Below are 25,102 nucleotides of genomic sequence, written 5' to 3' on the forward strand. Positions count from 1 at the left end.
AATTTTAATCTTCACAATCGAAATAAAATATTATTACATGTATTTTTTTTATTTATCATTTTAATTTATTAATTATTTTAAATATATTTTAATAGGATATGTGACATCATGGTTCCATCCCCATACTCCAAAAATCTTCTCCAAAACCAGTGCTCCCTCCACACTTTATCCATTCGTTCAATAGGCTGATTCTTGGTCTCCGGCAACAGGAAGTGCACGAATGCAGTCATCACCGCCACCCATCCCCCGAAAAGAAAAAAATCCCTGACTTCATATGGCAAAGCATAGCTAGAAAAGTTTGTCCAACAAGGAAACATAACAGAAAGCCCATTGCAACTGTTATACTTTGCCCAGCTGATCGAATCTCTAATGGATAAATCTCACTAGGGATCAACCATCCCAAGGGACCCCATGACAGTGAAAACCCGGCTACATATATGCATATCAGGATCAAAACCAGGTAAGCACAGCCTTTGCTAAGGGCACCTTGATCACCTAGCAATGCTACCATAATTCCTCCCACCACTAATTGTGACGCCAACATTAGGGCTCCACCAATCATAAACAAAGCTCTTCTTCCAAATTTATCTACTACAAGCATGGATATCAATACAGAGGCCAATACCACCAGGCCAATCACTACTGCTGAGAGTAGTGAAGCACTTTCACCAAGGCCAATAGTCCTAAAAAGTATTGGAGCGTAGAATGTGATGACATTGATTCCAGTCACTTGCTGGAAAAATGGTATAGCTATTGACATTACAAATTGAGGCCTGTACTTTCTCTGTATGATTTTCTTAAATGGGTTTTCGATGGTTTTCGAGATTGAGCTTGCTTTGATGAGATCTTCGAGTTCTGCTTGGACATCAGTGGTGCCTCGTATACGTTGCAGCACATGTTCTGCCTTTTGGTGATGATTAATGCTTTGCTGGTGCTGGATTAAGCAGTTGGGTGTTTCTGGGAGAAAAAGCGTGCTTAGTGTTACAATTGACGCTGGGACTGCTGCCATGGCTAGGGAAATACGCCAGCCCCAACCGCCTTTGATCTTTTCGGTGCCAAAATTAGTAAGGTTAGCTACAAGTACTCCAATGCCAACACCAACCTCGAAACCAATATTCAATGCTCCTCTGTTCTTGGAAGCGCCATCTCAGAGATATATAAAGGTACTGCCTATGGAACAAACAAATTTAAGATTAAAGCAAGAACATTATGATTAGAAAAAAGCATAATTCAGTGGTAATTAATTGATAGTTCCACCTGGTTGGTGAATCCGATCCCAACTCCAAGCAAGACACGGCCAAATATTAGCATGTAGATGTCAAAAGCTGCACCGCCAAGGGCTGAACCAGCTAGGAATGTAGCTCCCCCTACCAGGATTGATGGCTTGCGGCCAAAGGCTCTAGTCACAGGTGATGCAAAGAAAGAAGCAATGAGGCCAGCTATGTACAGGGAAGGTTAACAGTTGGCTATCAAATTTGCAGTAATTGCTAATTTTGGTGTCAACTAAGTATGACATCTCTATTGCAACTTTTGCAACATGTTCTGCCATCTTATCAGTTTAGGTAGCATGATGGATCTGTGTATAGTGATCTATATTGTTAGACAAATAACTTTTATAGTAGTTAAACAAACTTTTGTATTTTTGAAGCCTATAAATTAATGAAATGAAGCTCATAATCTGATAGAGCCAATTTACTGCAATTGACAAATTAGTTTCCTCATTTTTTACTTTGTTCTTTCTCTGCTCTAAATCATTCAGTTGGTATCAAAGCTTTTTTAAGGTCTTAGAGGACTTATGAGCTCTTGAAATTAAGTAAAAAGCCATCAAACACTTACCAGCCAGCTTTTGTCAACCTTAAATAGCCTCAAGCAGTTGTTCCTTACCTCTACTTCTTATTTTTTCTAGTGAGAACTACCAGATATGGGCTATCAAAATGAAGTTCTATTTGAGTGCTTTCGATTTGTGGGAAATGGTGAAAAATGAGAAGGAACCACCACAACTTCTAGCAAATCCACAGTAACTTAAATGAAAAATTATAGTAAAGAAAAAGCAAAGAGATACAAGGCTAAAAGCTGTGTTGAGTCTTCAGTTTCTGATAACATATTCATCAGAATCATGATTTGTGAAACTGCAAAACAAGCTTGGGATATGCTTAAAGAAGAATTTCAAGGTAGTGACAAGACAAGACAAATGCAAGTGTTGAATCTTAGAAGAGAGTTTGAAGTCTTAAAGATGAAGGAGTCTGAAAATTTAAAAGAGTACAATGACAAACTCATGAAGATAATAAACAAGATTAGATTACTTGGTGAGGAGTTGTCAGACAAAAGAATTGTGGAGAAGGTTTTTGTCAGCTTACTAGAGAGGTTTGAGTCAAAAATTTCATCCTTTGAAAACTCCAAAGACCTGACCAAAATAACTCCAGCAGAGTTGTTCAATGCTTTGCAAGCTTAAGAGTAAATAAAGGCTATCAGATAAGAGGATTTAACAAAAGGTGCTTTTACAGTCAAGGAGAAAAGTAAGATGTAAACAGAAAGCAAAGGCAGAAAACAAGGAGATCGAAAAAAAAAAAAAAGGTTCTGGAAACAATGAAAAGAAAAAAAAATTTTCACCTTGCTCTCACTACAAAAAGATCACTCATTTGGAGAAATATTGTTGATACAGACCTGACATACAATGTAAGTACTATAAACAGCTTGGTCACATGAAGAAAGTATGCAAAAACAAAAAACAACAATAGTTAGCTCAACAAGCCAGAGTTGCTAAGAACTAACAATAGCTAGAAAAGCAGGTTTTTGTTGCAACCTGTTATACAACCAGAACCCCCTCAAGTGTATGGTTAATTGAGAGTGGTTGCACATACCATATGGCATCTAATATCAACATGTTTAAAGAATTAGACAAAACCTGTATCTCTAAAGTCAGAATAGGTAATGGTAATTTCAAGAAGTCAAAGGAAAATGAGTAATGGTTGTTGAGACAATAACAGATACCAAACTCATTTCAGATGTGTTATTTGTGCCTAAAATAGATTAAAACCTATTAAGTGTATGACAGTTACTAGAAAAGAACTACTATTTAGTTTTCAAAAATAAGGCATGCATAATTCATGATCCCACTAGCCATGAACTCTTTATTATTAATATGAAAGGAAAATGTGTTTCCTTAAACTGGCATGAAGCAAACTCCTCTGCATATACTAGTTCACATGATGAATCTTCTTTATGGCATAAAAAAGATGGGACATTTTCAACTACAATGCATTGAATTTCATGCATAAAAATGATCTTGTATTAAACATGCCTACTATTGAAGTCAGTGTTGGAGTTTGTGAAGTCTGTCAGCTAGGAAAACAAAGTAAGTTGCCATTTGTAATTAACAAAGCATGAAGGGTAACTAAAAAACTAAAGCTTGTTCATACTGATGTTTATGGTCCTATAAGAACCTTGTCCTTGAATGGCAGTAGATTTTTCATTATTTTTATAGATGATTTTAGCAGAATGTGTTGGATTTACTTCATGAAACAAAAGTCTGAAATTATAGATGTATTTTGAAAGTTCAAGGCTTGGATTGATAATCAAAGTGGCTACAAAATCAAGATCATAAGATCAGATAATGGTACTGAATACACATCTGACAAATTTAATGTGTTTTATAAAGTTACAGAAATTGAATACCAACTCACAGTAACTTACACTCCATAACAAAATGGAGTCAGTGAAAGGAAGAATAGAACAATCATGGAGATGGCAAGATGCATGCTGTTTGAAAAAAATATTCCTAAAAAGTTTTGGGCAAAGGTAGTCAATACCTCTATCTACTTGTTCAATAGGCTACCTACAAAAGCTTTGAAGGGAAAAACTCCATTCGAAGCCTGGTATGGAAGCAAACCATCAGTGCAGCATCTAAGAGTTTTTGGCAGCATTTGTTATGTGTTTGTTCTTGATATCAAAAGGGATAAACTTGATCAGAAAGCAAAAATTTGTATTTTTTTGGGCTATAGCAACATCACCAAAGGCTATAGGACTTACAATCCACTTACAGGCAATGTGATTGTAAGTAGGAATGTGAGATTTAATGAGCAAGTTGCCTAAAATTAGAAAAAATCAAAAGGAGAATCAGTCAAGCAAACTGCTACAGACATGATAAGCTTTCAAGATCAAGAAGATTATATGTTTGAAAATGAAATCATTGATCATGAACCAGTGAGAGGAATCAGACCACTCACAGATATTTATCAGAGATCAAATGTTACCATTCTTGAACCTACAAGCTTTGAAAAAGCTGTCAAATTTTTAGAGTGGATGAATGCCATGAAGAAGGAGATTCATATGATTGAGAAAAATCAAACATGGATTCTAGTTGAAAGACTAAGCAACAAAAACATCATTGGTGTTAAATGGATTTTCAAAACGAAGTTGAATGCTGATGGTTTCATCAACAAACTTAAAGCTAGATTGGTAGCTAAAGGCTACTCCCAACAGCTTGGTGTTGATTTTTCAAAGACATTTGCTCCAGTTGCAAAGTTGGACACCATAAGGCTGCTATTAGCTTTAGCAACTCAACAAAGTTAGAAAATATACCAACTTGATGTCAAATCTGCCTTCCTGAATGGCTATCTTGAAGAAGAGATTTACATTGAACAACCTGATGGTTTTGTTACCAAAGGAGATGAGGGCAAAGTCTATCTACTCAAAAAGGCTTTTGTATGGATTAAAACAAGCTCCAAGAGCTTGGAATTCCAGAATTGATGATCATTTGCTAAACTTAGGATTCAAAAAAAGCCTTAGTGAAACAATATTGTACATTAAGGTTTTTAATAGTAATGATTTATTGACTGTTTCTTTGTATGTTGATGATTTTTTTGTGACAGGTAGCAAATCAGCTCTTGTGGAAGATTTTAAACTCCAAATGCAGAAAGTTTTTGAGATGACAGATATTGGAGAAATGTCTTATTTTTTTGGAATGGAGATTCATTAAGACCAGTAAAGAATCTTCATTTGTCAAAGAAAATATGCAAATGAAATCCTGAAAAAGTTTGGGATGAAAAATTGTAAACCAGTCAACACCCTTTTGGCTCAAAATGAGAAACTCATTAAAGAAGATGGAGCTAACAAAGTTGATTGTTCTATTTATAGAAACTTGGTTGGTTACTTATTGTATTTGATAGCAACAAGGCCAAACATCATGTATGCTGTAAATTTACTCTCTAGGTTCATGCAAAGTCTAAGTAAGTTGCATTTTAAGGCTGCTAAAAGAGTGTTGAGATATGTCAAAGGAACCAATGAACTTGGAATTTAGTTCAAGAAGAATGAAAGTTCAAGACTGGTTGAATTCACAGACAGTGACTGGGTTGACTCTCATGAAGACATGACAAGCACTTCAGGTTATATGTTTTTCATTGGATTAAATGTGTTTAGCTGAAATTCAAAGAAACAAGGAACTGTGGCTCAATCAACAACAGAAGCAGAGTATATAGCTGTAATAGCTGCTATTAATCAAGCAATTTGGCTAAGAAAAATTTTGATGGATTTAAGTCAAAAGCAAGATAATCCAATAGAAATTTTTTGTGATAATCAGTTAGCAATTGCAATGGTCAAGAACCCTATGTTTCATGGAAAAACTTAGCACATTAAGATCAAGTATCACTTTATTAGAGAAGTTGAAGCTAAGAATGAAGTAAAACTGGTGCATTGCAAGTCAAAAGATTAAATTGCAGATATTCTAACCAAGGCCTTACCAAAGGCAAGGTTTGAAATGTTAAGGAACAGTCTTGGTGTTTCCAATAGAAATGCCAAGGAGGAGTGTTAGTGGTTGAAGCAACTAGGTATGGCATCTCTACTACAACTTTTGCAACATGTCCTGCCATCTTATCAGTTTAGGTAGCATGATGAATCTATGTATGGTGATCCATATTGTTAGGCAAACAACTTTTGTAGTAGTTAAACAAACTTTTGTATTTTTGAAGCCTATAAATTAATGAAATGAAGCTCATGATTTGATAGAGCCAATTTACTGCAATTGACAGATTAGTTTCCCATTTTTTCCGTTGTTCTTTCTTTGCTCTAAATCCTTCATCTTTCATTTTTTTGTACACCTTTGGGAAGAATTCCTTGAGAAATGGCTCCATAGAGGTCACCCCACCTTCACAGTTACACAAAACAGATAATCTCAATTCTCTTTAGAAACAAACAACAATACAAGATTTTTGCAAAAGTAATATGCAACAGTCAAAGTCTGTCATACCATGATTATAAGAAAAAGTAACTGCAGTTATGTGCAAACAGCATAAAATTATTGCCAAAAAGTCTATACAGCTATGTTACTCGGATTCGGGAGTGACGTCGGATATGAATATGAATCATAATTTATTCTGCAGATTAGACGAGGGAAAAGTATATAAAAATGATCATATGAAACAAACCTGAAATTCCAAGATCATAACCAAATAGAACTCCTCCTGTGGCAGCCATCAAACATGAGAGAACTACAAGCAGGGTGATCCTGCCATTGTATTGCCGGCCTCCACTTGTGATTTGAAGCGGAGTCACCATGTCTTAGCCTGCTCCAAATCTAAATAGCATAAACAGGTGAGAGAGGAAGAGAAAGATGGATTAAAGTTAAAAGTTACAGATAATACTAGAAGATTAAAAAGGAAGCATTGTTTACTTGACTGGTACAGAACATCCATTTTCTTGTGGACTGTATGCAAGCATGTGAGGTTGAAACCTTTTAGAAGGAAGTGTATGTTTAATGTCATTGAGACTTCACTATCTGTTAATTACTACTAGTAGCTAGCAATTATGATATGAATATGTAAATAATGGTCCTTTTTTCTCTTTGCAAATGCTAGCTTAATTTGATGATACGAAAAGATAGTATTTCATTTATAATTATTCCATCACCGTAAAAAAATTATGTAAGAGTCCATTACATGTAAGTGTGAGCTTCATGTAATACAAGAAAGCAGTTGACAAGGGGTGCGACTGCAATTGCAGCATGACTGCATGACCACCTTATTTATTTTCTTTTTCTAAGGGAAAATTAGGGTTGAGAAGGGTAGAAGTAGAAGCCCGGTGAACCGGATGGGGGATCCAATGGGTGACCACACAGGCCAAGAGCTGAGTTATAACGAGGCTCCAAGATCATAGCCAAAAATAAGTCCTCATGTTGCAGCCATCACACATGACAGAACCTGTTATTGTCGACGCCATTGCTCAGACCTTCCAGCTGATCATTACTTATCTCGATTAAACGAGCGAGCAAAACTAGTATAAAGTTATAGATAATACTAATAGATGATCTAGAAACATTGGAAGAGTATTTATTGTTGACTCATGATCAGTCATGACTGATGCGAAACTTCAATATCCATTTAGGCCTAGCAATTATGATATGATGGCGCTTTGCTTTGCATTAAGTGGGAGCTTTGATGCTTGAGAAAGGAACTTTGCAGAAAACATCGAAAAGCAGTGAACTGAATTTATGATATAAGAGCCTGTTTCTACTTTTTTTAGGCCAATGAGTTTGTTTCTACTTTTTTTAGGCCAATGAGTTTGTTTCTACTTTAATGATCTGCTTCTTACGCTGAGCATTAGCTAATAGCTAGCAATGCTGCCTAACACATTAATTGGGTTACGAGAGAAAAAATAATCAAATATGCCAACAAAATTTCGAGGGAAAGGCAAGAAACCTCAGAACTTGGAATCTTGAATGAATCAGGAAATATTACAAGTAGTGAAATCATAAAAAAAAAGTCCAGAATTAATTAATTTTGTTAACATAAATTCGTTGAATTCCAAGTTAGTGATGACATTGAATGACAACATCATCCTAGTCATTTCCCACCAAGAGTCTATGGTCCACTATTCCAATTTCATCGCACCTTTTTAAAAAGAAAACAGCAATAATGAAATTCATTCAACTTCTTACTTTTTACAAAAGCTTTTCCTAGTTCCGTTTGGCCACTCATCGACCATAAATAAGTCATATATATATAAGAGGTGGAAAGTTTGATTAAATTCTAAAGTAGGAAGTTCATGTTATTTGTATTCATGTCTTTCAAGTTTTATTCAGTAAGCACTCTCTTACAAGAAAGCCAAATGGCTTCAAATCTAAGGTTACAACTTACAACCAATACCTTATGTATCAAAGCTGTGTGCATATTAATGGCTATCTTGACTAATCAAACAGAAACTAGTTCTATATCCCTTCTTGCAAAACAAGATTAAAACTTGTTTCAAATTATACCTTATCATGTGCCACCCATCCACCAAAAAAGAAGAAAATCCCTGCCTTCATGTGGCAAAGCATAGATAGAAAAGTTTGTCCAACAAGGAAACAGAAGAAAAAGCTGACTGATACTGTAATACTTTGCCCTGTGGACCGGATCTCTAATGGATAAATCTCACTAGGGACTAACCATCCCAAAGGACCCCAAGATAATCCAAACCCAGAAATGTATATACATATCAAAACTAAAACCAAGTAAGCACTTGCCTTGCTCAATGCTCCATGATCCCCTAACAAAGCTGTCATAAAACCTCCTATTGTTATTTGTGTTGCAAGCATTTGAATTCCCCCAATCATAAACAGTACTCTTCGGCCATGCTTATCCACTACAAACATAGATACAAATGTACATGCAACATTGAAACAACGAATCACAACTGCAGACAAGAGTGAAGAACTTTCATGTAGGCCAATTGTCCTGAATAGTATAGGAGCATAGAATGTGATGACATTAATCCCTGTCATTTGTGCAAAAAATGGTATAGCTGCTGCCATAACCAGTTGAGGCCTATGCTTTCTTTGCATAATTTTCTTAAATGGGGATTTGATTGTTTTTGAGATTGAGGTTGCTGTGACTAGATCATTAAATTCAGCTTGGACATCACTGGTGCCTCTTATCCGCTGAAGCACACGTTTGGCCTTTTCATGGTTATTGGTATAGTGAATCAAACTGTTTGGTGAGTCTGGGAGAATAATTGCACCTAGTGTCAGGATTGATGCTGGGACTGCTGCCAGGGATAGGGAGATACGCCAGCCCCAACCGCCCTCAATCTTTTCAGTGCAAAAGTTGATGATGTTAGCTATGAGTACTCCAATGCCAACTCCACCATCAAAGACGATATTCATAGCTCCTCTGTATGTGGGTGGTGCCATTTCAGAGATATATAGTGGGACTGACTGCAGAGCAAATAAATTGGAGCATAAAAACCTAGTAGATATATAGACCCATGTAAAACTTATTATTGAACATGTTTTAGCACTAATTCTGTCAAAATCTTCAATTAACAGAAATTGATCATTTGGCATGCTTGAAGTAGTGTTTCTGGAGCTTTATGGTCAGGCTAGTGTTACAATTAATTGGTCTTTCCCTCATTATTGGGCTAGATATACCAGGGAGGAAATCCTAAGGTCTTGGCAATCGATACAATTACCTTATTAGTTAAAACAATAACTAATAAAAACTATAAGTTTGTAAGTGATGACAAGATTTATTGTCTTCGGTAAAGCATTCTTCTTTCCTTCACCAAGTCAATGAAAGATTTTCTTAACTGCTATTACTTCATTTTTACTCCTTTCTACCCTCCTTATTGTAGGGTTTACTTTGAATTTAGCATGTAAATTTGCTACCAAACTTGAGATTCAAGTCCATTTCGCAGAAGATTTTGCAATAGAAAGAAGAAATAACGAAAGAAGGCAGAAATAGATTCAAGTAACCTGGTTTCCAAATCCAAGTCCAATGCCAAGAAAAATACGACCAAATACAAGCATGTACACATTGGAAGCAGCACCACCAAGGGCTGAACCAACAAGGACAGCAACCCCTGCTACAAGCATCGATGCCTTTCTTCCAAAGGCTCTGGTCACAAATGATGCAAAGAAAGAAGAAATAAGGCCAGCTATGTAGAGTGAAGATGTAAACAAGGTCAACAGTTGGCTATCAAATTTGCAGTAATTGCTAATCTTGGTATTTTCTTTCATCCTTCGATACACATCTGGGAAGAACTTCTTGAGAAAAGGGTCCATAGAGGTTACTCCCCCTTAAATCAAAGTTACATAAATATTGTTAATGGCAATTAAATACATGAGAGATAATCTGAAACTTAAGAATGAAGAACTAACTTATTCTTCAAATACCCATAGCCCTAAACTTGGATGGAAAATTAGAAAGAAGGATATACTGATGAGACAGACCTGAAACTCCAAGATCATAGCCAAAGATAAGTCCTCCGGAGGCAGCTACTACACATGAAAGAACAAGTAGCCCCGTAATCCTGCCATTGTATTGCCCTCCTTCACCTGTTATTCCCCTTGCAGCCGCCATAGCTAAGAGTAACCTCCAGCTGAGCACTAATCTCAATTAAACAAAAGAGAGAAATTGGTTCATACTTTATAGACAATACTAACAGTAGTGGGTTACTTTAAAAAAAGAGGAGCATATTTTGGTTGACTATAGTGGAAATCTTTTGCGACAGAATATCTAAATTTACGTGTGGACCAAAATGAAGCATGTGATCACGGAGTTTCACTGTTAAGTTACAAAGGGATTCTAGATTTTAATATCACAGCTAAATGCATAGATCAAAGTTGGTTTGTGTCAACTCCTGGGGACGAACTAAGAAATTGAAGCCTAATATTTGAATATTGCATCTTTTGCTTTTTCTTTGGTCATTTAAAGATTTTGCACTGACAACCTTTAAGAAACTGTGGACCTCTACGCTAGACTTTTGACAGTCTTCACATTGGTTTTAGTTAATAAGTTCAGGGTTTCTCAAGCACGTGTTTGCGTCTTTACATGCATAGAAGAAATTTCATATTAGTTTGATTTGATAGCTAAAAAGACTTGAAAATGAAGGCTAAATTTGGATCACAAGTTCATCACTTAAGTCATCTACAACAAACACTGCCTTCAAATATCTCCAGCTAAGTCAAATTGTACATTTATCTAGCTAAATGGGTTAAGCATTGAAGGCAATAAAATAAAATCAAAAGCTGTCTAAAATTATAACTAATTGAAGCACAAGGGGTCTCTTTGCAACTTTTGTGAGTTTCTCTAGCAATTCAGTAACACCATTGTAGGCAGAGACTCTGAATTTCAGTTCATATATTTCACATTTTCGTGTGAAAACAGAAAAACAATTTTGATGTAAAACATAATATCAGGAATTTTAATATTTTAAACAATATGAATACACGAATAAGTAGATCTGAAATTGGATAAAAATTTTATAAAAAGAAAACAAGTTAACCAGTAATAAACTATGAAGCAAGGAGTCCTCTCCCATTTGTACAGGCGGGCTGCCCGTGTTGGATAGAAAGAGGAATAATAGAAGAAAAGGAAGGGCAGAGAACAAAACTGACCTGGGTGTCGTTGGGCTGTTGTCGTTTTTTAGACAGAGAGGAAAGATGTCGGATTTGAAAAGAGAAACGAGGATAAGTCGGTTGCTGTGGAGAAGAAGAAGGGGCACTTGGTGTAATAAATAGACTGTATTTTGGTTAGTGTTTTAACAGATTTTGAAGATTAATTTGGATGATTAAATTGTAATTTTGTAATTATTAAAATTTGACATTTATATAAAATATTTTTATTATTGCCGGATCTTATTTGTGTTGGGTGTCGGATCCGAATCGGTGCTTGTGCTCACAAATATTTGAATTCCCCAAGTCATAAACAAAACCTTTCGGCCAAAGCTTATCGATACAAGCTTTGATATGAACGTAGCAGTGGAACCAACAAGGCCAGGACTCACGACTGCAGATACGAGTGAAGCGCTTTCACCTTGGCCAATTGTCCTGAATAGTTTTGGAGCATAGAATGTAATGACATTCAAGCCTGTTACCTGTTGAAAAAATGGTATAGCTATTGCCATTACCATTTGAGGCCAATATTTTCTTTGTATAATTTTCTGAAATGGGTAGTTGATTGTTTTTGAAATTGAGCTTGCTTTGATGAGATCGTCCACTTCTGCTTGGACATCATTGGTGCCTCATATTGCTAGTCTGGATTAAGCTGTTGGGTGTTTCAGGGAGAAGAAGTGCTCCTGTTGTCAGGATTGAGGCCCGGAGCGCTTCCAGTGCCGGGGATTTACGCCAATCACATCGATCTTCAATCTTTTCAGAGGCAAAATTTATAATATTAGCTGAAAGCACTCCATTGCCAACACCCGCATTGGAAGCCAATGTTCATTGCTCCTCTGTGTCTGGGAAGTGCATTTCAGAGATATATAATGGGACTGACCGTAAAGCAAATGCATTATAGCATAAAAGAGGGAGAGGAATAATCTAAAGAGAATTTATTTTGCATAACTGGTTTGCAAATCCAACACCGACACCAAGCAAGACACGATCTGATATCAACATGTACACGTTAAAAGCTGCACCACCAAGGGCTGAACCAGCATGGAATGCAGCTCCTCCTATAAGGATGGATGGCTTGCGTCCGAAGGCGCTGGTCACCGGTGATCCGAAGAAAGAAGATGTAAATAAAATCAAGAGTTGGCTGTCAAATTTGCAGTAATTGCTAATCTGTAAACTTTTTGAAAGAACTTGAGAAATGGCTCAATAGAGGTCACTCCACCTTTACAATTGCATACGTACTTAATGAGATAATTTGAATTATCTCTAGCTGAAGTATCAATTTATTTTTCAAACTCTAATTTAACCAATTATGAAGTTGTTCCAAACATTCTATAATTCACGAAAAAAAGGTTAGTTTCTAGAAGAAGATAGACCTTAGCCTACTGAGGTGTTTCCGTACCAGTAGGCCGGTACACCGTACACCAGCTAGCTAGCGAAGATGATTTGTCAACGTTTTATTTGTAGGACAAAAGAGACCAAGTAAACGGCAAAAACATTATCCAAATCTTACTAGAAAAAGCTAAACTATTTTTGCATGCTTGAATCCAAAATTGACTAAAAATTTATAATTGGTAAGATTAATACTGTGGATGACTAGATGAGAAAAACATAACGTATATTATGATGAAACAGAAAATAGGTAGAAAACCTGAAATTCCAAGATCATTACTAAAGATAATTCCTTCCGTACGCAGCATCATACTTGACAGAACAACAAGCAAAGTCATCCCTGCCGTTGTATTCCCACCTTCGCATGTTATAGCTAACCCAACTGCCATAGCTCAATCCACCAAGCTCGTTTCCGAACAAAAGTGAGAGACAGATTTTTTTTTTTCTGTCTTTTGGGTCACAACTTGAGTTCGAACTTGAGACCTTTGATCATGAAATCAGTTCCAATATCCTTAAATTAACAGCTCATCGATAATATATTTTATTTTTAAGATTCTAGATAATGGAAAGGCATAAAATAGTTTATTTTTAAGATTCTAGAATCTAGATAACGGAAAGGCTTCAAATGAGCAGTCTTCCTTGACTAGCAGAGTGCATCTAGATAGCTTTTAAAGAGAAAGTGTCTCATGAAATATACCGTTTTCTTTGAATTTTGGAGGAGCATGAGTAGTTTGAAAGCTCGAACTTGGAGTAACATAATATGGACTGTAGGAACCACCCATCATCCGTGTATGACCCGCAAGTTGGATATGATGGACGTTTGACCTTTGCTTTGCACAAATACAAGATTTTTCTGTCAAGCGTAACCCAAAAATTAAACCACTACATCCAAGCTGTTACCCTAGAGTATTATTTATCTTATTTTAGGTAAACATAGGTTTTTTTTTTTGGAGAAATTCATGGATTTAATTTCCTTCTGCATATTTGTTGGTATAGCATTAAACTCTTAATTTAGTAATAAGGGTTCAAATCTTGACATCATAAAAAAAATAAAAAAACTCTGTATGCAGACTTTTGCCAAAATTGGATTATGATATTTTTCGTAGAGAATCGAGAAACTACGTATCCTAAGCTCTTGATATTCTAACGGAACAACAACCAAGTATAACAGTCATGCATACAAGTGATCTAAGGTCATGACGTGTTTGAGGTTAGAATGCTTGCCACAGAGACCTCAACCAAACCAAACGCCGAGGCCCTTTAATTGTCGTAAATGCGATTGCATTTTTATCATCTTTAAGAAAATTAACAGCCTTTGCAAACTCAGCATCATCCAATCCTTCCATGTCCTGCAACTCCTCCAGGCACTTTTGATACAAGGTTGTCTCATTGGATGATTCCCTTTGTGTAGTGAACTTGAATCCTGAAGACATTTCATCAAGGGTATTCTGTTTCTTCTCTGCTGCATTATAGCTTATTCGTTTCTCACGAGCAGAAGCTCTTGAAGCAACATATTTTCTCTTCTTTGGCTGTCCATCATTTACATGAAATACTAAATCGAAGTTAACAGGACGCTTGACTACTGATCCATGTAAGTTAGTGGGCTCTGCAGGCTGCACTTTGTCCTGTGAAGCAGAAATCTGGCCTCTGGCAACAATGGTGCAAGAGGTAGTCAAGATTAAAGAACATAAATGCAAGGATCCACAAATTTCAGCAGTTATTCTGAGTTTTTCTTTAGAATTGTTGAATCAAGACTCTGTCAGTAGTATAGAAATAAGTCCAACGTTTATTCACATGAGAAGATTGGTTGCAGAAGCTATGCGGAGGTTGAATGTGAAAAAAGCATATAAACATAATGAAAATTAAATTTGGCGTCATAGAGTTGTAATATATAAAGAAGGAAATCTAGAAACTAATATTTATACTTTAATCTGATCTTTCGGCCAACAGACTTTGACTTTCAAACCAACCAGATTCTCACCATAATCTATAGAAACTGATGCCTGCCAAAGAATTATTAGGAAAGCAAGAAGTTAGTAGTCCTCAACCTAACTAGAAGAAAATACAGAACAATTCCTTCAACATGTCAAGACAAGAAATCAAAAGGAAAAATAGCAAAGACAAAGGACACAGGTTTGAAGGCAATCAAAACGATAACAATTGAATAAGTAGAAAGCATGGAAACAAAATGTTCATAATAATTCATAAATAACATAAACAAAAGATTCCTTTAATTAAACAATCTAGACAACAAAATCAACATGCCAGAACATCAACTGAACAGCTAAAATTACAATTTAAACGCCCAAAGTACCTTGTCGCCATTCCTGGCTGAAGATTTTGTTCCATCCTTTCAGAAATACATTTTACTTGAGCTCTCTTTTTCTTAAGTTCCAGCTGCTTTGAAGACAATCCATCCATTTTGCTGCTGGCACCTAACTTCTTTAATGACTGCTTTAGTGATGTTGCCTTTGGGGCAGTTGCAGTGTCATTTTCTTTCTCAATTTCTTCTATTTCTGCAGGATTTTTATCGTCCTTGGAAACCGTAGCAGACACCTGTTCTTCAGGGCATTTATTTCCTTTTGCTTCTGAATCTCTTGTTCCTTCAGATGCCTTTCTTAAGGCATTATCAACCACAGGAGTGATCTCCTTAATTATGCTGTCTTTCCTCCGGGGCTGAGCATCAGGGACAATCCCACTAAGTATTGAGAAAGTAAGACCGGTCACTTCATCCTCGTTTGCTTTAGGTGAGGGAGGTTGAATAACCGTATCTTCGTCATTTTGCAAGGATACAGCCTCATTAATCGACAAATCTTCGTGCAAAGAATCAGGGCCATCCTTGCTGTCCTTTTCATGGTCTAATAGGGTCTCAACTTCCTTCTCATAAATATAAATATTTTCAGAAGGTTTTGTAGATTCCAAAGTTGGTTGAATACCTGTCTCTTTTTCATTTTGCAAGGATACAGCCCCATTAACGGGCAGGTGCTCATGTGATGCACCAGAGGCATCCTTGCTGCCCTTTTTATGGTTGGAAGGATCTCAACTTCCTTGGTACAATATACAGATTTTCAGAAGGTTTTGTAGATTCCATATTAGAAGGTTGAATACCTGTCCATTTCAGATTCTGCAAAGATACAGTCCCATCCATGAACAAGTCCTCATCCAATGAACCAGGGAGATCCTTGCTGTCCTTTTTTTGGTCTGGAACAGTCTCAACTTCCTTCTCAAAAATATACAAATTTTCAGAAGGTTCTGTAGATTCCAAATTAGATTTTGTCAATCTGTTATAGGCATCTGACTCAAATTCAGAATTGACCACCTTCTCAGTTCCCAAATCATCTGCTCCAGCAATGCTTAATGAATCAACATTTATGGGCTTATCAGCAAGATGGTCATGCTCGCTCTTCTTTAGGGAGTTTGAATCTGCCTCCCTGATTTGCATAACTACATCACTAGCAACCAACTTTGGAGATTTATAATTTGCAAGATCAACTTGTTTAGTGGAAGCTGATTGTTTACGAATCTCTTTATCCTCCTGATAGAAAATTCAATCATTTATAAGCTTTCAACTCTAACAACAAATATTGATTAGCAGGAAGAAAAATAATCCCTGGAAACCAAAGGTAGATAGATATGTAATGGAGACCTAAATAGACAGATAGCTGACAATTGCATACAAGAACAAAATGCGCCAGGCTGCCTTATTCACAGATAACCCTCTAGGCTCGCTTTCATTAGCCTATGGCAATGTAATAAAATAAAGGGACAAAGTCTGCTCAAAACATTCCCATAAAGTAGCGGTAAGTAGATGTCGTCACCAGCCAACAACATAAGACGTTTTGATGAATAACACAGACAAGGTAATAAAATCAAGTGGTGCACAATTTATTTGCAACCCATGCAAAGTGGACGTGCATACAGAAACACTACAGCAAGTGATTAAAACAGTGTCCTCAAAAAAAAAAGATGCTTCAGATACTATTGATACTACTGAGATACTTACTTTTTTGTCATTATTAGCAGCATCAGAAGTCTCTTGGCATATAGAAGCAACTACTTTACTATAATAACATGGGGAAAAGCATGAGTTTTTTACAGCTTGCATTAGGCAAGGTTTGAGCTTTGACGTATAACTTGCAAGAACTCTGTCAACCAACTTCCAAGCTACAGGCAGAACTTCCTGTAAAACATTTTAGTACTCCATGAATGCAAGATAACCCAACAGAAGAGTAGAAGCTTACAGTTTAGTCAAATGCCAATGAACCTTATTGTCCTTTTTAACAATCAGAAAGATTGGGAAGGGTAGCTCCATAGAGATGTTTTCACTTTCTTTCAGGACATGGTCCATAATCATCTCCATGTAAAAAAAAACATTCTTCAGGTGATAATCCCTGAAAAACAAACAAACAAAATCATCAGAACATAATGATTTTGCTTGTACCGTACAGCATATCAAAACCATTTTTTTTTATAAATACAACAACAACAACAACCAAGCCTTTATCACTCTATTGGGTCAACCAGATGTCGAAAACTCTCAGATGATGACTTTAGTCTGTACCTCATTGCATTAACAAAATGCTGGAACATTTCAATGATGAGTGCATCACAATCAAGATCCAACATCACTAAACATAACCTGAGCATGGCAACATTTCTAAGAACGTAGGTCCTCTTAACATATGAGCGGCTGGACTTATGAGATAGATCTTTCAATGACGATACAATCACTTTAAAGACTTCCTACACACACACACACACATTAGTAGGGACAGACACATCATATAAAGGGAAAGCAGATTAAAAAAAATGTCTGGCAAAGCATCAAACAACGAATTAATCGAATTTAAAGCACCTTCATTCGGTGATCGTCATAAGGGGTATCTGGTGCAGTTATTCGGGTTAATTCACAGATGCAAGAAGCAACCGCAACTTTGACATCCTCGTTTGAATGTCCGAAAAGGTGTTTTGCAACCAATGCCTTCATTAATACGGACAGGGCATTTTGCATTGATTTGCTCAGCTTTGGATCCACTCTTGAAAGACAATTTTCAGGTTCCTAAGATTCATATAGAAAATCCCATTATTGGTACCAAAAGATCAGAAAAGTACATCAAATTAAAAAAAAATTAAACTACCTTTAACTATATATACATATAAAAAAGCTTAAAATTTATGAAAAAGGAATCAATTGCCTTTAAAATGAAAGAAGATGGGAATCTAAATTTGGGCTTACATCGAGAAGAGGGAGGAGGTGATCGGCATATAAAGGAGGGTTCATGTCATGCCCCGAGATCAAGACGTAACATGACCATATTATCTTGAAGAAAATCTCAAAATAATATGAAGCCTTCTTTTTTAAACATTTTAAAATTCTTCAATAAAATAATTAATTAAGTAAAATTCATATATTTAATTCAACTAATGATAAATCTTTATATATCCAAATACAAACCATATAAAATATAAAACTGCCTTTTAAAATCTCATTGGCCAACATATTCTCCGACGATTAAGTAATCTTACCCATTTCATCTTCTAGCTTCACACAAGACTAACCAAACTTATCACTTAGTCATTTGTGAAGAAAAAGTAAAAGAGGAATGAACAAACCATAACTCAGTAAGTATAGGCTCATATACCTTATCAGACCAAGCATTGTTTTCTTACACATCATATAGATTATTCAAAACATTCATCAAATCATAATATCAAAACGTTTCAAGATCATCGTTTTGTCAAATATTTCATAAATTCATAAATCCATGTTAAAATATGTCACTTCATAAATCATTGCAAAATATGCTATCATTCAAATATCATAATCAAACCAAATCATGGATCAATCATTAAAATCATCATATATCATCATTATCATTCATTTATAAACATACATATACACATAGATTCGAAAACAAGCAAAATGTGTGAGATTCTACTTACCTCCATTCGATTCCACCACTTAGTTTTTCCTCAAAATAATTAATGGCCTATCCAAGATCATTTCAACATATCATAATTTAATCAACCCTTTTTGAGACCATTTATACAAAAATCAACTAAGTTACACAAAGGGTTAACTTAACTAATTAATATTGACAGCCTGACCTCTTTTCATTAAAACAGTCATATCTTAATATATCCAAATCGGAATTATGATCTCTTTAATGCGTAAGAAACTAGACTTAATAAGCTTTCTAACCATATATGGCACACCTCGTAATTCCTTGTAGATTAATTATAACAATTTTTGAAATCCACATCATATATTGCTGCCAAACAACCTATATACCTTCTAATAAAAATTATATATTTATTCACAGGAAACTCCAAATTCAATTCCGCTTGTTTTATTGGAAAGTAGACTCAATAAGCTTTTCAAACATATATGGCTTAATCTGTAAATCCTTGTATACAAATTAAGAAAAATTTCGTAATTCAACCCTGATGTTGTTGTCTTACAGCCTGCATATCCTTAAGTTAAAATTAGAAAACTATTTATAAAAAACTCGGATTTGACTTTCGTTTGTTTCATTAGAAACTAGATTCAACATGCTTTCCAATGATATATAATAATCACAACAATAATCTATCCATTAATACAAAATTTTATTTCAATTCATTATTATAGATCACAACATCTCATCCAAAAATAGAATTTTTCCTTCAATCTTTAAAAACTCAAATCCTTACTTTTAACCTTCAAACTCCATTCAATAATCATCAATAAATCTTAAGAACATAAAATAAACAAAGCCCAGTAATTTACCCAAATAGATCATTAAGATTAATGAAAGATTTCATGATTTTTCTCTCAAAACTTCAACTCTAAATAATAGCAATCAACTTGATATTTCTTCTTAAATAAAAAGAGGACATGTACTCACCTTTAAGGGATTAACTTGATTGTAGCCTTTGATTGTGAATCTCCAACTTGATTTTTCATATTCTCTAACCCTAAGGAAGATGAAGAAGAAGAACTCTATTTTTTTTTCTGTTTCACGATAATTAGGTTTTCTTTCATCTAATACTTCAGCCCTTTTTCTTTTACTAAATAATATCTTAATAAACTGATGGGCTTTAGTATTAGTCTAGCCCAATTATTATTTGGGTTGGGGTATTACATTTCATGAGTTTCTGTCCCACTTCTACTAAACGTAATTCATGATTAACACTATCAGAGGCTGGCATGGCCAGTGCTTCCTCCGAAAATTTTTTCCAAAATCTCAACTTGCACTATTTTAAACTCTATAAACTGTTTTAAACCCTAGAAAACCCACGCCAAAACCATGGCTCACCAGTGGAGAAAGGATATTCTTGCGGTTGGGAGATAAGCCACACTTAAATGCCCACGAAAATTATATGGGCCAAACAGCACATTAAATTACAGCCATATGGTGTCATTGAGTCTATCTAACTAACCATGGACCTCAATTCTGGACTTAGAAAGGTTTCATTTCAGGCAATGCCTTAATAGTTTTATTTCAATTTTAATTAATTTTTTGGGATCATTAGAGTTAGTTGCTACTGGCATTCGATATTCTCGAGTTACAGTTTAAATTTATTAAAAGATTATAAAAAGAAAGTGAGAAAGGTATTGTAAACGATTTTATAGAGTAATATAAAAAAATATATTTTCTTCATATTTTTTACTTTTTTTTTCTTCTTCTTCTTCTTCTTCTTTTCTATTTTTCTTTTTGTTCTTCTTTCTTCTATTTTAGGATTTGAGATTCCAATAGGGTAAGCAAAAGCTCGTATCAGTGGCATCAAAGCCTCTTTTTGGCATTCTCAACAACCATGGTGGAAAGAATTACAACACAGGAGTTCAATTAGGTGTAACATGGTGTGACCTAAATGTCAGATGAGTCGTAGAAGCTAGATGCAAGGGGAGCCCAGTGATTTGAAAATTTTTGGGCTAAGTTTAGAGCATATCTTAATAAGCTATTTCAGATGGCCTTTGACCCCCTATCTAGACTAGTAAACTTAAAGCAGACCAGAACAGTGGATGAATATTCAAAGAATTTGATGAATTTTTTAAGTTTCAACAATTGGATAAAGAAAATGTTTTCAACTTCTTCATCAACAATCTGAAGTCTAACTTATCCAAATTAGTATGATTCTTTTGACCTAAATCCTTGACACACACTTTGAAAATATATAAGCATTTAGAATCTTGGTTTTATGATGTGCCTAAAACCCTTATTTATCAAACACTTCCCCTACCATTCAACTTAGTACCTAGCCTCAAATTGAACAGCCTCTATTACTTTCTTCTTTACATGTTGATGTGAATTCAATAATGACAAAACCATTTTTATCATTTCTAATAATGAGAATAATGATAAGTCTTATGTTTACTGTGTTGTTATGGGTAGCACTGTCAAACCTAAAGTTTCACACCCATTCACTTTGGTTTTTTATACACATCAACATCATAAATAAGAAAATATAGGTATAGTAATAGTGGATGATAATGTTTTAAAACCAATTAATAAGGTTGGTTTAGTATATGAAGTATGTAATGACCAAAGCTTACTGCAATATTTGGAAAAATGGTTATTGTACATGATAATATGTGTGGGATGGTTGAAATGGCTTATTTGATGGTGACTATGATTGATATAAGCTAAGGGTAGTTTATGATCCTTACGGGTTCAAGTTGTTAATAATAGAGATGAAGGATACAAATAAGGTTATTTGGGTTAGTGGGGAGGTAAATTATTATATAATTGGTAAAATGATTGGTGGTTTTATTGAAAGTGGTTTATATGAAGAAACTCAATTGTTGTTTTTATAAATAAATGGAAATTATGCCATAAGACTTGAGAGTGAGATTTTTGTAACTGTTGATACTTACATTGGTATGGGATTTTTTGGTCTTGTTAAGCATTTACATGTTCAAGTAATTGTGGATAGCTTGAAGTATGATAATTATGATGTTTAGTCTTATAACCTTATGGTTATTGGTCATATCTATATGGAGCAGTGGAGAAAATTTCAGCATAGGTTTTATGTAACACCTATCAAAGATAAAGCCTTATAAATTTTAGTAATTGATGTTTATTTGATTACTAACTCTGTTCGACAAAAAAATCCTGAAATGTAAAATTTTCAACTAATGGCCATTGTAGTGATTATTGGTTATCCGCCTCGAGGTTCATCCATGGTTTTTTTTTTTGTAGAATTTGTGTAGAGATTTTTACCAAATCGACAAATATGGGTATTAACAATGTTTGGGATAATATTGGTGTTATAACTAGAGTGGTGTTTGATTTTTTTTGTCTTATGTTGGATTATGTGTTGCCTTTGTTATTACTACACTTTCTTCCCTTGGCATCAATCATGAGTTGTCTCGAAGGTTATATCATTTCATCATCAGTTTTGTTGAGATCAAGACTGCTAAGAAAATAGAACCATCATTGCAGAAGCGATTTATCATTGCTACAATTTGCATGAAAGTTAGAATCTAGTTTGTTAGTGGGATGGTTCTTTCGTTTTCTTTTACCATTTTTAGTCTTAAAGATTAAGAAGATGTGATAAAGTGGCAATAATTCCCATGTGATACTGTTGGTTTTTGGGTTGGCGTAATTAATGGTTTTATAGTTGACTATCATATTAATAATACATATAGCCTTATACAAGATGTTGTCTATAGGGCCGACATTGCAAATATTGTCATTGTTGGCCTTGCGTTTGGCTACAAGTCTTGCATTATTCCTATATTTGCTTTTATAGCCAACATTTTTGTTTGTGTTAACTTTATTCTAAGTATGGCCTTATTATTGTCCTTGGAATGGTTAACACCATAGCTACTGGATTGTCTATTGATGTTTATGGTCCAATTAGCAACAGAATACAAAAGAGAATTAATGTTTTTGACGCTGAAAGAAATAACACTGCTGCTAATGGAGAAGGTTTTACCATTGGCTTAGCAGCCTTAGTGTTTTTTGTCCTCTTTGGTAGCTTTGTGAGCTATGTTTATGCTATTTTAACAATTGATAAAATGACCACTATAGTTTTTATTGGTTTGCTTGTTGGGGCAATGCTTCCTTATAGGTTATTTGTTTTTAGTCATGACTTTTCAGATTTTTCTAAAATGGCTGAAAGGATGAAGTCTTTGGCTGAATGTGATTATATAGTTATCTGTACCATTGAATAGTTGGGAGAGCACATTTTTGCTATTGCTAGAGAACTCCACCTTGAGTTTTATCTCATGCATTTACAAAAAGAATTTAAGGGCAGTGGTCAAATTATTATGGCTTATGTTGATGGTGCTTTGGTATATGCTTGCCACAAAATAATTAAAAAATTTGTTAACCTGGTAATAATAATAAAAACTCAGCTTGCTTATTCTAAATGATCAGTATATTGTAAATGATCAGTATCCATCTCACGAAGAAGTTATCATTATGTAAATTCTAAAGCTACAAATGCCTCTTTTGTTTTCCACTAATGTCATTACTACTGATAACTTTGCTGATAATGCTAATAGCATGGTGGTATTAGAAGGTGATGCAAGGAAGGTTCTGTTGAAATTGAAAAATAAATTTTTGCATTTGATCCTTGAAGACAATGATCATTTCTATGAGAAAGGTATTGGTAGGGGCCAAATAGTGCATTAAGCTATAGCCATATAGTATCATTGGGTCTATTTAAATAATATTGGACCTCAATTTTAAACTTATAAGAATGTTTCATTTCAGATAATGCTTTGGTAATTTTATTTCAATTTTAATTACTTTTTATGATTGTTAGAGATAGCTGCTGCTGGCATCTGATATTCTCGAATTACAACTTAAATATGTTAAAAGATTATAATAAATGGGTGAGAAGGAAATTGTAAAAGATTTTATGAAGTAATATCAGAAAATATTTTCTTTCCAAAATTTTTACTCTATTTTTCTTTTTTCTTTTTTTTGTTCTTCTTTCTTTTATTTCAGGATCTAAAATTCCAGTAAGCTAAGCAAAGAATCGTATCAAGGAGCACACCAAAAAGCTCATACATATATGATGGGTACTACTTGAATAAAAAGCTTAAGTTATTAGGTTTTTGAGTCATCTATGTATATATAAGACATCTCATTCAAATTTTTTAGTGATGTGAGATTCTTTACTCACATGTAAACTATATTCTAACAATCTTTTTCGTTCATTTATGAGTTTTGATCAAAGTCTCATCTTGATTCTCTTGTATGAGTAAGTCCTATCAATATCTCGTTTTGGGCCAGACAATCTCACATCTTAAATGGTCTTAATGCACCTTAGGCACGGAATTCAATCTTATCTCTTTGTGGGTTTAAGTTGTCTCAATGCCCCTCAAGCTTGAACTCAATTATAGCACACAATCTTGCCTCTCTATGGGTCTAATCTCAATGCCCTCAAGCTTGGACTCATGTCTTTGATGGTCTTAGCACACCTTAGGCCCAACATTCAACCTTACCTTTCTATAGCTCTAGGTTGTTTCAATGCCTCTCAAACTTGGATTTACTCATAGCACGCAATATTGCCTCTTTGTGGGTTTTGGTTGTCTCAATGACCTTCAAGCTTGGACTCAATCATAGCACATAACCTTACTACCTAAGTTATCTTAGTGCCTCTCAAGCTTGACTTCAATCATGACCTTAACCTTGTATTTTATCACAGATTGATTTAGTATATCACCTTTTTAGGTGTTTCGATTACACACATTCGCTACATTCAAGTCAAACTTTCAATTTTGATATAAATTGTTGGATAGATAAGTCACACTTGAAACTTACGGAAGCACATCAAAAAGCCTATAGATATATGTTTGATACCACTTGAACTCAAAATTTTAAATTATTAAATTTTTTGATATTTTATATATATATATAACATCTCATTTAAATTTTTTAGTTATATAAAATTTTTTATTGATACATGAATTATATCACAAACTTTGTTAGAGAGAAAGAAAGAAAGAGAGATAATACATTTGAATCATCCCACTTTGTGCTTCACACACTAGGTGTCACGGACTAAGCTTTCTCTTAATAAGCAATAGACCGTGTGACACTTGAATGGACACTTCCACCCAAGTCAGCCTTCAATGGTTCGATATCTAAACAAATAACCATAAGCCATGGTTAGTCCTAAGCATTCACAAAAAGACACATTATATAGAGATCAATCTCAAGCACACACAAGAAAGTACATTCACATCGAGAAAAAAAGAAAAATACATCGAGACAACATTCGAGACATTCAATCGAGGTGAATTTTATTATAATCGAGAACCATACATCAGGACTTCCCACTATCATCAGGGCCAAGGGGCAGCCCTTGGTGGATGGCCTAGGCCCTTATAGCAACCGGTGAGACAGCCCG

At 34.9% G+C, this 25,102-nt stretch overlaps 3 protein-coding genes and 2 pseudogenes across 5 annotated transcripts; 1 reads left to right on the forward strand and 4 right to left on the reverse strand.

Annotated features, from left to right (window-relative positions):
• Positions 1–77: 77 nt before the first annotated feature.
• LOC111290347 (hexose carrier protein HEX6-like) lies at positions 78–7,508 on the reverse strand (annotated as a pseudogene). The gene is made up of 4 exons (XR_016346664.1): positions 6,423–7,508; positions 6,076–6,142; positions 1,258–1,502; positions 78–1,170 (listed from the first exon to the last, which is right to left on the reverse strand). The product of XR_016346664.1 is annotated as a hexose carrier protein HEX6-like (transcript).
• Positions 7,509–8,015: 507 nt separating this feature from the next.
• Positions 8,016–13,288, reverse strand: LOC111290814 (hexose carrier protein HEX6-like). 2 transcript variants are annotated; one of them, XM_022882296.2, is made up of 4 exons: positions 13,014–13,288; positions 10,202–10,357; positions 9,725–10,047; positions 8,016–9,187 (listed from the first exon to the last, which is right to left on the reverse strand). In XM_022882296.2, exons 1-4 carry the CDS (start codon positions 13,141–13,143, stop codon positions 8,243–8,245), a joined length of 1,554 nt encoding a protein of 517 aa, XP_022738031.2. In that variant the 5' UTR covers positions 13,144–13,288; the 3' UTR covers positions 8,016–8,242. The 2 variants fall into 2 exon arrangements, with proteins under 2 accessions (XP_022738031.2, XP_022738032.2); XM_022882297.2 differs by lacking the exon at positions 13,014–13,288 and adding an exon at positions 11,369–11,511.
• On the reverse strand, positions 11,569–12,221 carry LOC149516251 (hexose carrier protein HEX6 pseudogene; annotated as a pseudogene).
• Positions 13,289–14,673: 1,385 nt separating the features above from the next.
• Positions 14,674–19,225, reverse strand: LOC149516252 (uncharacterized). The gene is made up of 10 exons (XM_089768751.1): positions 19,217–19,225; positions 17,610–17,813; positions 17,262–17,497; positions 17,019–17,145; positions 16,758–16,934; positions 16,422–16,493; positions 15,817–16,289; positions 15,069–15,767; positions 14,821–14,830; positions 14,674–14,757 (listed from the first exon to the last, which is right to left on the reverse strand). The coding sequence occupies exons 1-10, from the start codon at positions 19,223–19,225 to the stop codon at positions 14,674–14,676; spliced, it is 2,091 nt and encodes a 696-aa protein (XP_089624877.1).
• A 2,745-nt stretch (positions 19,226–21,970) lies between these two features.
• On the forward strand, positions 21,971–22,913 carry LOC149516253 (pyrophosphate-energized vacuolar membrane proton pump-like). Its single transcript, XM_089768752.1, has 4 exons — positions 21,971–22,020; positions 22,134–22,223; positions 22,386–22,522; positions 22,564–22,913. The coding sequence occupies exons 1-4, from the start codon at positions 21,971–21,973 to the stop codon at positions 22,911–22,913; spliced, it is 627 nt and encodes a 208-aa protein (XP_089624878.1).
• Positions 22,914–25,102: the final 2,189 nt, after the last annotated feature.

Source organism: Durio zibethinus, chromosome 11 (genome assembly GCF_047325235.1).
Source record: "Durio zibethinus cultivar Kanyao isolate XHJ-2024 chromosome 11, ASM4732523v1, whole genome shotgun sequence".
Taxonomy (NCBI): Eukaryota; Viridiplantae; Streptophyta; class Magnoliopsida; order Malvales; family Malvaceae; genus Durio; species Durio zibethinus.